The following is a 12540-nucleotide window of genomic DNA, read 5'->3' as shown; positions in this document are numbered from 1 at the left end:
CACACATAAGTCGCTCCTGAGTATAAGTCGCACCTGCCAAAAATGCATAATACATAAGGGAAAAAACATATTAGTCGCACTGGAGTATAAGTCGCATTTTTGGGGGAAATTTATTTGATAAAACCCAACACCGAGAATAGATATTTGAAAGGCAATTTAAGATAAATGAAGAATAGTGAACAACAGGCTGAATAAGTGTAGGTTATATGAGGCATAAATAAGCAACTGCTATGTTAACCTAACATATTATGGTAAGAGTCATTCAAATAACTATAACATATAGAACATGCTATACCTTTACCAAACTATCTCTCACTCCTAATCCATAAATCCCATGAAATCTTATACGTCTAGTCTCTTACGTGAAGGAGATAAATAATATTATTGCATATTTCACGGTAATGTGTTAATAATTTCACACATAAGTCGCACCTGAGTATAAGTCGCACCCCCGGCCAAACTGTGAAAAAAAACTGTGACTTATGGTCCGAAAAATATGGTGTATATATATATATATATATATATATATGTATTAATTACATATTAATAAATATTAATTATATTGCATACATTATTTACAGTCATAATTTTGAGCAAATAGCTCGTAATCTTACAAGAATAACATTTGTAAAAAATGTTCGCAATGTAATTAATATTTTGGGAAAATGGCCAAACATTCGAAGGAGAGTAACTGTATTCATATTACTGTAATTTTTATTTTTACTGCATTTCACCAGCTGATATCAGCTGCACAATTGTGAATTATATTTATATAGCACTTTTCTCTAGTGACTCAAAGCGCTTTACATAGTGAAACCCAATATCTAAGTTACATTTAAACCAGTGTGGGTGGCACTGGGAGCAGGTGGGTAAAGTGTCTTGCCCAAGGACACAACGGCAGTGACTAGGATGGCTGGAAGCGGGAATCGAACCTGCAACCCTAAAGTTGCTGGCACGGCCACTCTACCAACCGAGCTATACCGCCAAAGTTTAAACAAAACTAAATGTTTTCTTTTGTATTTAGAATGACTATTCTGATTTTATTTTTTATATAATAAATACAAATACTAATCAGATATCAGCTGCACTAGTATTTTTCTTATTCTCAAATACAAGTACTAAACTAAACTAAAATTTGCTTGATAATTATTTACTTTAATAATACTGAAATGTGTCCCAAAAAATAATAATAGATTTTATTTGTTAAAAAGCACTTTACGTTGAGCTAACAACCTCAAAGTGCCACAGTGTAAAAAAAATAGTAATAATAATAAAAAAATATATATGCATATATAACTTATTTTCTTTGATAAGACTATTTGTAAAAAGTAAAAATATATCTATACCTAAAGACAAAAATATATTTTTTTAACACTTAACTTTTGCAAAATGTGATATTTTTCTCTTGACATTATATTCCTTACTTATCTTTAAAAAATGATGATATATAGCAACTTTTGGTATGCAGATGACTTAATTTCTGTAAGATTATGTCTTTTTTTGTTGGAAAAAAACTAAGTAATAGTACAATATCATTAATACAAGGCTTTTTAATGTAATTAAACACGTATAAAATTGCTCTTTATCTTAAGAGAAAAAGTACAAAAAAAAATAATAATTATAATAGATTTTATTTGTAAAAAAGTACTTTAAGTTGAGCTAACAACCTCAAAGTGCCACAGTGTAAAAAAAATTGTAATAATAATAAAAAAATGAAAAAATATATATGCATATAAAACTTATTTTCTTTGATAAGACTATTTGTAAAAAGTAAAAATATATCTATACCTAAAGACAAAAATATATTTTTTAAACACTTAACTTTTGCAAAATGTGATATTTTTCTCTTGACATTATATTCCTTACTTATCTTTAGAAAATGATGATATATAGCAACTTTTGGTATGCAGATGACTTAATTTTTGTAAGATTATGTCTTTTTTTGTTGGAAAAAAAACTAAGTAATAGTACAATATGATAATATAAGGCTTTTTAATGTAATTAAACACGTACAAAATTGCTCTTTATCTTAAGAGAAAAAGTACAAAAAAAAAAAAATTATAATAGATTTTATTTGTAAAAAAGTACTTTAAGTTGAGCTAACAACCTCAAAGTGCCACAGTGTAAAAAAAATAGTAATAATAATAAAAAAAATGAAAAAATATATATGCATATATAACTTATTTTCTTTGATAAGACTATTTGTAAAAAGTAAAAATATATCTATACCTAAAGACAAAAATATATTTTTTAAACACTTAACTTTTGCAAAATGTGATATTTTTCTCTTGACATTATATTCCTTACTTATCTTTGAAAAATGATGATATATAGCAACTTTTGGTATGCAGATGACTTAATTTTTGTAAGATTGTCTTTTTTTGTTGGAATAAAACTAAGTAATAGTACAATATGATAAATATAAGGCTTTTTAATGTAATTAAACACGTACAAAATTGCTATTTATCTTAAGAGAAAAAGTACAAAAAAAAATCATTATAATAGATTTTATTTGTAAAAAAGTACTTTAAGTTGAGCTAACAACCTCAAAGTGCCACAGTGTAAAAAAATAGTAATAATAATAAAAAAATGAAAAAATATATATGCATATAAAACTTATTTTCTTTGATAAGACTAGAATATATTTACATTTGTAAAAAGTAAAAATATATCTATACCTAAAGACAAAAATATATTTTTTAAACACTTAACTTTTGCGAAATGTGATATTTTTCTCTTGACATTATATTCCTTACTTAACTTAAAAAAAATGATGATATATAGCAACTTTTGGTATGCAGATGACTTAATTTTTGTAAGATTATGTCTTTTTTTGTTGGAATAAAACTAAGTAATAGTACAATATGATAAATATAAGGCTTTTTAATGTAATTAAACACGTACAAAATTGCTCTTTATGTTAAGAGAAAAAGTCCCAAAAAAAAAATAATAATTATAATAGATTTTATTTGTAAAAAAGTACTTTAAGTTGAGCTAACAACCTCAAAGTGCCACAGTGTAAAAAAAATAGTAATAATAATAAAAAAAAATATATGCATATATAACTTATTTTCTTTGATAAGACTATTTGTAAAAAGTAAAAATATATCTATACCTAAAGACAAAAATATATTTTTTTAACACTTAACTTTTGCAAAATGTGATATTTTTCTCTTGACATTATATTCCTTACTTATCTTTAAAAAATGATGATATATAGCAACTTTTGGTATGCAGATGACTTAATTTTTGTAATGTCTTTTTTTGTTGGAATTTGATTGATTGATTGATTGATACTTTTATTAGTAGATTGCACAGTACAGTACATATTCCGTACAATTGACCACTAAATGGTAACACCCCAATAAGTTTGTCAACTTGTTTAAGTCGGGGTCCACGTTAATCAATTCATGGAAAAAAAAACTAAGTAATAGTACAATATGATAAATATAAGGCTTTTTAATGTAATTAAACACGTACAAAATTGCTTTTTATCTTAAGAAAAAAAAGTAAAATGTACTTTTATTGTACTTTTAAGTTAATGAGCTATTTTCTCATCATGATTGCAAAAAGCGTTGTTTGCAACATACTTATATATTTTGTGAAATTAATATTGTTGTATCTTTATTTTTTGAAGCTGCTGCACCTGTCAGATAAAGTGAGGCAAACAAAACAACTTAAAATACAATCTCTTCAATCAAATGACAATTAGTTCTTTTGGGGGACAATAAGTACCTATTAGAGGCCTTCCTGCCAGAGTCCTCCACGTCCTGCTTGCGCCCCAACATTCCCTCCATCAGCACCGCCTGTGTCTCCAAAGGCCACGTGGCCACATGTTCTGCTTCAGCCGGCGCCGCCATCAAAGTGGCCGCCTCCAACTCCAAAGAGACGCTCTCTCTCATCTCCGACTCTACGGCCGCCGCGGCGTCGCCTGTCTCCTCCGCCTCGGCTAGACCAGAAGCGGCCTCTGGTAGACCAGAAGCGGCCTGGGGGACCGTGGACTGGAGACATTAGGAGTATTTGAGGGCTCACAACACAGACCAGGGTCAAAAGTCAGTGTTTTTTGGGGTTTTTTTGGACTCACCAAAGTTTCTTCGTCGACGGTAAAGAGTTGAGAAGATTCTGCAAAACCTGTGTCTTCACTCCTGGGTGGAAAACAACAAACAACACATTTATTCTTTTATTCTTTAACCTCCCAGGTCTTCTGAACCCAGAAAAAAACAGCAGCTTGAAAAAAAAAAAAGACTTTTCTACTAGGGCAGGACAAATAACTGAATTTTGATCCCCATTCCGGCTTCTTATGATCATGAAAATATTACAACGGGAATAAAATGTGCATGCAAATTATTGATGAGTCAGCGTTTTGAGTGAAATAATAATAATAATAATGATCATCATCCATCCATTTCCTACCGCATATTTCCTTCGGGGTTGCGGTGGGTGCTGGAGCCTATTTTTAAGAAGCACTTAGCATTGAGTAAACCATCAATCAATCAATCATCCATCCATCCATTTTCTACCGGGGGGTGCTGGCGCCTATCTCAGCTACAATCGGGCAGAAGGCGGGATACACCCTGGACAAGTCACCACACAACATTCAAACTCACATTCACACACTAGGGACCATTTAGTGTTGCCAATCAACCTATCCCCAGGTGCATGTCTTTGGAGGTGGGAGGGGCCTATCCCCAGGTGCATGTCTTTGGAGGTGGGCGGGGCCTATCCCCAGGTGCATGTCTTTGGAGGTGGGAGGGGCCTATCCCCAGGTGCATGTCTTTGGAGGCGGGAGGGGCCTATCCCCAGGTGCATGTCTTTGGAGGTGGGAGGGGCCTATCCCCAGGTGCATGTCTTTGGAGGTGGGAGGGACCTATCCCCAGGTGCATGTCTTTGGAGGTGGGAGGGGCCTATCCCCAGGTGCATGTCTTTGGAGGTGGGAGGGGCCTATCCCCAGGTGCATGTCTTTGGAGGTGGGAGGGGCCTATCCCCAGGTGCATGTCTTTGGAGGTGGGCGGGGCCTATCCCCAGGTGCATGTCTTTGGAAGCGTGAGGGGCCTATCCCCAGGTGCTTGTATTTGGATGTGGGAGGGGCCTATCCCCAGGTGCATGTCTTTGGAAGCGTGAGGGGCCTATCCCCAGGCGCATGTCTTTGGAGGTGGGAGGGGCCTATCCCCAGGTGCTTGTATTTGGATGTGGGAGGGGCCTATCCCCAGGTGCTTGTCTTTGGAGGTGGGCGGAAGCCGGAGTACCCGGAGGGAACCCAAGCAGTTATGGGGAAAACATGCAAACTCCGCACAGAAGGATTGAACTCAGGACCTTCGTATTGTGAGGCACATGCACTAACCCCTGTTCTACCGTGCTGCTGATTTCAATATAAATATAAAATAATCTCAATATTTTTGCCATAGTCATGCAGTCCTATTTTGTAGGTGTTGGCTTTGCGATGAGGTGGCGACTTGCCCAAAAGGGACAAGCGGTAGAAAATTGAAGGGTGGATATCTTCAGCTCGGTTAGTGAGTCCTGTGAAACTTCTTGGATATTTTGTGTCGAGTTGAGGTCCGACTGTAAAGAGTTTAAATCTAAATGTGGGTGAGAGTGCGTACCTGCGGTCTTGGTCCAGGCGTCGCTCCTCTTTGAGAAACTCTTCCATTTCCTGCTGCTGTTTCCTCAGCTCTAACAATTCCAACTGCAACACAACCATTTAAAGACATTCAAAAAAAAAAAGTTTCACCATTTCTCGCTTTTTCATGCAAGATCACAACTTTTTACTGTTTTGTCTGAGGACTTTTTAGGACTTCTTTCAAGACTTGGACTTTTTTCCCCCCCAAAATGTCTTAAAATTTATTTTATTTTTTATTTTTTTTGCTGTAGTATTCCCGGAATTTTCTGCAAAAGTGCAAGTACTATTGTACAAAAAAAACAAAACGATTCGCAAGTTAAAAAAGCGCTATTTTCTGCAAGCAAAAAAAACAGGTAAAATATATATTTTTTCAATGAAAAAAAACTACTAATTTACAAAAATAATTTTCTTCAATTAGAAAATTATTCACAATTGTCTGCAAGAAAAAAAAAACATTCGCAAGTACCGTATTTTCCGGACCATAGGGCGCACCGGATTATAAGGCGCATTAAAGGAGTATATTTTTCTTTTTTAATTGTAAAAGACTTCCTTGTGGTCTACTTCACATGTAATGGTGGTTCTTTGCTCAAAATGTTGCATAGATGATGTTTTATACATCATCTTCAAGACGCTTTCCAACAGTCGCTTCAGGATGCGCCTTTTTATTTATGTGCCTCCACTTCGACAGCGTCTTCTCCCCGTCATTTTTGTTGTAGCGGTGTAGCGTGCAAGGACGGGAGTGGAAGAAGTGTCAAAAAATGGCGCTAACTGTTTTAATGACATTACCTCAATCAATAACGGAGCAGAATCTCCTTATCCGCTGGAAATGTGTCCCGTAAAAAAACGTCCCACCGGAACTCTCTACCAACTAAAGTTCCTCACTACACCGGTATGTTTTAGCGCTTTCATGGTGAGTTTACTGACAGATATAAGTAAGAACTTTACACTACTTTGTATTAGAAATGGCAACAGGGGAGGATGAATGTCCCATAACAAGAAGATAGAGACAAAGAAGAAGCTTATCGACTATGGGGCACGGCACGGACTACAAAGGCGGATACGCGCAAATTTTCAGGACTCACGCAGATCCCAAATACAGATCAGCAGGTAGCAGAAGGTAAGAAAAGTTTCTTTTGCATATGTAGAAGTCGCCTTCTAGTGGCTCCTCCAGACCACCGAGCATCTCCTGCGAGCCCGTTTCATGGTTCAATATTGTTTTATTTTTCACTCAAAAGTCTGTGTGTTGCTTTCCAGCAATTGTCTTTTGTGGGTGTAATAGGCACGCTCTCACGCCAGCTCCTATAACCTTTCCTCTCCGGCTGCTGCTTAAACAGAGCGACAGGTGATTAGATAACAAGGCCCACCTGGGCCATCTACCACACCCTACTTCGCTGCAGGCCCGCAGGCCACACCCCCCTCCACAGCATAATATCGCGAAATAAAACGCCAGATAATGTCTTACGCTATAATAATACTCCTATGTCATTGTCACATCTCTACTTTACTTGGCCCAAGGTAGCGAGAAAGTACCGTGGTGAGGCGCTCGAGCGCAGAGAATCGCTCCTCCCAGGCGGCCGTGGATTTCTCGAAGGCCTCGTGTCTCTTGAGCAGCTTCTCCACGTCGCCCACCGAGTGTCCCACCTCTCTGCTGCTCACGTAAGGCTCCTGTGCGATCAGCCAGGCTTCGGCCACCGAGGCGTCTCGTGCAAACTGACACACCTCCAACACTGAAACACACGGCGTTTACGTAGAACACGAAGGACATTGCAGACTAAACTCCACTAACACGCTAAAAATGTTTTTACTCACGCCCTAGAATTTGCAAGTAAAAAAAAAATATAATGAAAATATTCAATTAAAAAATCGATTTGCAAGTAATAAAACAATTTGCAAACAAAAAGATACCCAGGTATAGAAATAATTGTCTTCAGTTAAAAAAACAATTTATGCAAGTAAAAAAAAAAACAATTTTTTTCAATGACAAAATAAATATTTTTTCGATGAAAAAAAATCTTTTTTTAATGGAAAAAAAAATATTTGCAAGTAAAAAAAAAACAAATAAAAAATGTTTTCTTCATGGAAGTATAAAAACACATTTTCATATAGTAAAAAAAAAAATACAAAAAATTCTCCAAGTATAAATCGCTGGAAAACTTTTCTCCAGGTAAAAAAACGATTTGCAAGTTAAAAAAATTGTTTTTCAATGGGCGAAAAAAAAATGATTTGCAAGGAAAAAAAAAAGAAGTATGAAATCAACTTCATGTAAGAATAAAAACAATTTTCTGAGAATAAAATAAAAACATTTCTAAGTAAAAACGCTGGTAAAAAACGATTTGCAATTTAAATAAAAAGTTTTTTCAATGGAAAAAAAAAAAGATCTGTTCATGCAAGTAAAAAAAAAAAAAATCTGAAAGTTTAAAAAAAAAATGTTTTTTCCAAGTATGAAATCAACTTCATGCAAGTATAAAAACAAATTTTCTTGAAACTATTTTCTCCAAGTATAAAACGCTGGAAAAAATATTTTCTGCAGGTAAAAAAAACGATTTGCAAGTTAAAAAAAAAATGTTTTTCAATGGAGGAAAAAAAATTAATTGCAAGGAGAAAAAAGAAGAAGTATGAAATCAACTTCATGTAAGAATAAAAACAATTTTCTGAGAATAAAATAAAAAATTGTGTAAGTAAAAACGCTGGAAAAAATATTTTCTTGCTGGTAAAAAAACGATTCGCAAGTTAAATAAAAAGTGTTTTCAATGGGAAAAAAATAAAGATTTGTTCATGCAAGTAAAAAAAAAAATCTGAAAGTTTAAAAAAAAAAGAAAAAAAAAGTTTTTTCCAAGTATGAAATCAACTTCATGCAAGTATAAAAACAAATTTTCTTGAAACTATTTTCTCCAAGTATAAAACGCTGGAAAACATATTTTCTGCAGGTAAAAAAAACGATTTGCAAGTTAAAAAAAAATGTTTTTCAATGGAGGAAAAAAAATTATTTGCAAGGATAAAAATAAGAAGAAGTATGAAATCAACTTCATGTAAGAATAAAAACAATTTTCTGAGAATAAAATAAAAAATTGTCTAAGTAAAAACGCTGGTAAAAAATATTTTCTTGCTGGTAAAAAAACAATTCGCAAGTTAAATAAAAAGTGTTTTCAATGGGAAAAAAAAGATTAAGTAAAAAAAAATTGTTAATGCTGGTAAAAAAATATAAAAAAATTAATCTGAAAGTTTAAAAAAAAAAAAAAAACGTTCATGCAAGTATAAAACCTAATTTTCTTGAAACTATTTTCTCCAAGTATAAAATGCTGGAAAAACTATTTTCTGCAGGTAAAAAAAAAAACAATTCGCAAGTAAAATAAAAAAGTGTTTTCAATGGGAAAAAAAAGATTAAGTAAAAAAAAATTGTTCGTGCAAGTAAAAAAATATAAAAAAACTAATCTGAAAGTTTAAAAAAAAAAAAAAAACGTTCATGCAAGTATAAAAACAAATTTTCTTGAAACTATTTTCTCCAAGTATAAAACGCTGGAAAAACTATTTTCTCGCTGATAAAAAACGATTCACAAGTTAAATAAAAAGTGTTTTCAATGGAAAAAAACAATTAAGTAAAAAAAAATTGTTCATGCAAGTAAAAAAATATAAAAAAATTAATCTGAAAGTTTAAAAACAAAACAAGAAACGTTCATGCAAGTATAAAAACACATTTTCTTGAAACTATTTTCTCCAAGTATAAAATGCTGGAAAAACAATTTTTCTGCAGGTAAAAAAAAAAAATGTATTCCGAGTAAAAAAAAGGTTGTTTTTTTTCAAAGGAAAAATAACAATTTGCAAGTAAAAAAAATGTTTTGTCCATGGATGAAATCAATTTCATGCAAGTATGAACAAGATTTTCTGAAGAAAAAAAAAATATATATATATTTTCTACAAGAATAAAACACTTGGAAAAATTTCCTGCAGGTAAAAAAATAATTTGTAAGTAAAAAAAAAAAAAGATTTTTCAATGAGAAGACAAACTGTTTTTTTCAATGAAAAACAACCCAGTTTTCTCCAAGTATGAAATCAATTTCATGCAAGTAAAAAAAACGAATTTCTGAGAATAAAAAAAACTTTCTCCAAGTATAAAACACTGGAAAAAATATTATGTGTGTGTTAAAAGACGATTTGCAAGTAGAACAAATATTTGCATGCAAAAATACAATTTTATACGAGTAAAAAAAGATACAGAAGTATGAAAAATATATTTTCTGCACATATCACAAGTATAAAAACATTTTACTCCCAGCCCTGCTTCCTCCTTCATTTTTGGGCAGACGGCACCATGCGCACATAACAGTAACTTCAATTGAATATTAGTAATATTCAGCGGAATATTACTGCCTAAAGTTTTAACTTGAAGAAAATTAGCTTTATATTTGCAAATCCATTTTTTACTTAAAGAAATGTTGTTGTTGTGGAGTTTTGTCAGTAATTTGACTTGAAAGGTGATAAACTCACAAAGTCTCAGCCAGTCCCAGCGGTCGTCCCACTTCAACATCATCTCCTGCCGTTTGTCCAGCAGCTGCTTCATCTTCTCTCCGATCTGAACACCACACAACACCGTGTTGAGTTTTTGTCCATCCATTTCATACCGCTTGTCCCTTTGAGGGGGTCACGGGTGGGTGCTGGAGCCTATCTCAGCTGCAATCGGGCGGAAGGCGGTGTACACCCTGGACAAGTCGCTCTCTCATCGCGTTGTTTGTGACAGAATGCAATAATATATAATACTAAAAAAAAGGTAAAGTTAAAGTAGCAATGATTGTCTCACACACAACACACTAGGTGTGACAAAATTATTATTGATTATGTTATGTGATTTCTAGCGTTTTATTCTTTATTTGTTATTATTCCGCAGCTTTGAGCTGTATTTTGACCTCCTTAAAATACTTCAAAACTCACCAAATTTGACACACACATCAGGACTGGCGAAAGTTGCGATTTAATCAAAACTGCCTGTAACTTCCAGTAGGAATGCCATAGCGACATGAAACAAAAACCTCTATGTAGGTCTCACTTAGACCTAGATTTCATACACTGACATCATTCAGCAAAAAACAACAAGAACATTGCAATTCCCCCTTCAAAACAAAAGTTTTGTAAAAACACTCACCTTTGCCTCTGTGAGCTGTAATTTGACCCCCTTAACATGCTTCAAAACTCACCAAATTTAATACACACATCAAGACTGGCGAAAATTGTGATCTAATCAAAAAACCAAAACTCAAAATTGCGCTCTAGCGCCCCCTAGGAAAAAACACAGACAAAACTGCTTGCAACTTCCGTTAAGAATGTCGTAGAGACATGAAACAACAACCTCTATGTAGGTCTGACTTAGACCTAGATTTCATACATTGACCTCCTTCAGCAAAAATAAACAGGAAGTTGGCAAGAACCCCTTCAAAATAAAAGTTTCCTAAAAAATGTCATTTTTGCCTCTTTGACCTGTAATTTGACCTCCTTGACATGCTTCAAAACTCACCAAACTGGACACACACATCAGGACTGGCGAAAATTGCAATTTAATAAAAAAAAAAAAAAAAAACCCAAAACTCAAAATTGCATTTTAGCGTTGCGTAGGAATAAAACACAGACAAAACTGCTCCTAGGAAGAAAACAGACAAAACTGCCTGTAACTTCCAGTAGGAATGTCATAGAGACATGAAACAAAAACCTCTATGTAGGGCTCACTTAGACCTACATTTCATATATTGAAATCCTTCTGCAAAAATCAACAGGAAGTTTGCTATTTCCCTTCAAAACAACATTTTTGTAAAAACACTCCTTAACATGCTTCAAAACTCACCAAACTGGACACACACATCAGGACTGGCGAAAATTACGATCTAATCAAAAAACCCAACCACAAAACTCAACATTGCGTTTTAGCCTTGCGTAGGAATAAAACACAGACAAAACTGCTCCTAGGAAGAAAACACAGACAAAACTGCCTGTAACGTCCAGTAGGAATGTCATAGAGACATGAAACAAAACCTCTATGTAGGTCTCACTTAGACCTACATTTCATATATTGAAATCCTTCTGCAAAAATCAACAGGAAGTTTGCTATTCCCCTTCAAAACTAAATTTTTGTAAAAACACTCCTTAACATGCTTCAAAACTCACCAAACTGGACACACATCAGGACTGGCGAAAATTACGATCTAATCAAAATCCTAACCCCAAAACTCAAAATTGCGCTCTAGCACCCCCTAGGAATAAAACACAGACAAAACTGCTCCTAGGACGAAAACACAGACAAAACTGCCTGTAACTTCCAGTAGGAATGTCATAGAGACATGAAACAAAAACCTCTATGTAGGTCCCACTTAGACCTACATTTCATATATTGAAATCAACAGGAAGTTTGCAATTCCCCCTTCAAAACAAAAGTTTTGTAAAAACCTGTCACCTTTTTTCAAACACTATCTCCTCTGAGCGCGTTTGTCGTGTCGGCTTCAAACTTCTGATTAAAAGTTGATGAAAGAGTTTGAATTATTATTGATGAAATATAATATATAATATTCACCTCGGCAGAGTCTCTGTGTTTGCGGGCCAGCAGAGTCGTGCCCAAGTCGCTGCACTCGCTGAACGCGGCTCCTCTGGCCTCCATCTCGGAGCGAATACCTTGGTGGTATTTCTGCAGCAGCTCCACAGAGGACACGTCCCTGCGGGGGACACATCTGACATTTGTCTCCCTCCTGTGGTCGACACTGGTAGTGCAAGCCAGCACGGCTCATGCTCATTTTGTATCAAGTAGCAATGATTGTCACACACACACATGAGGTGTGGCCAAATGATTCTCCGCATTTGACTCATCGGCCATGATCACCTCCTGGGAGGTGAGGGGAGCAGTGAGCAGCAGCGGTGGCCACGCCCGGGAGTCATTTTTTGCTGTT

The 12540-nt window shown here is 34.6% G+C and overlaps 1 protein-coding gene across 1 annotated transcript in view; it reads right to left on the bottom strand.

Moving 5' to 3' along the window:
• Positions 1-12540, bottom strand: part of sptb (spectrin, beta, erythrocytic) — a 180141-nt gene that overhangs the window by 16198 nt on the left and 151403 nt on the right. The window contains 6 exon segments of the mRNA XM_061896277.1: positions 3736-4001; positions 4085-4145; positions 5601-5683; positions 7148-7344; positions 10103-10187; positions 12171-12309. Of these exon segments, the coding sequence (XP_061752261.1) occupies positions 3736-4001; positions 4085-4145; positions 5601-5683; positions 7148-7344; positions 10103-10187; positions 12171-12309 (831 nt within the window).

Source organism: Nerophis ophidion, linkage group LG03 (assembly GCF_033978795.1).
Source record: "Nerophis ophidion isolate RoL-2023_Sa linkage group LG03, RoL_Noph_v1.0, whole genome shotgun sequence".
NCBI classification, from domain to species: Eukaryota; Metazoa; Chordata; class Actinopteri; order Syngnathiformes; family Syngnathidae; genus Nerophis; species Nerophis ophidion.
This window is presented reverse-complemented; position numbering and strand designations above follow the sequence as displayed.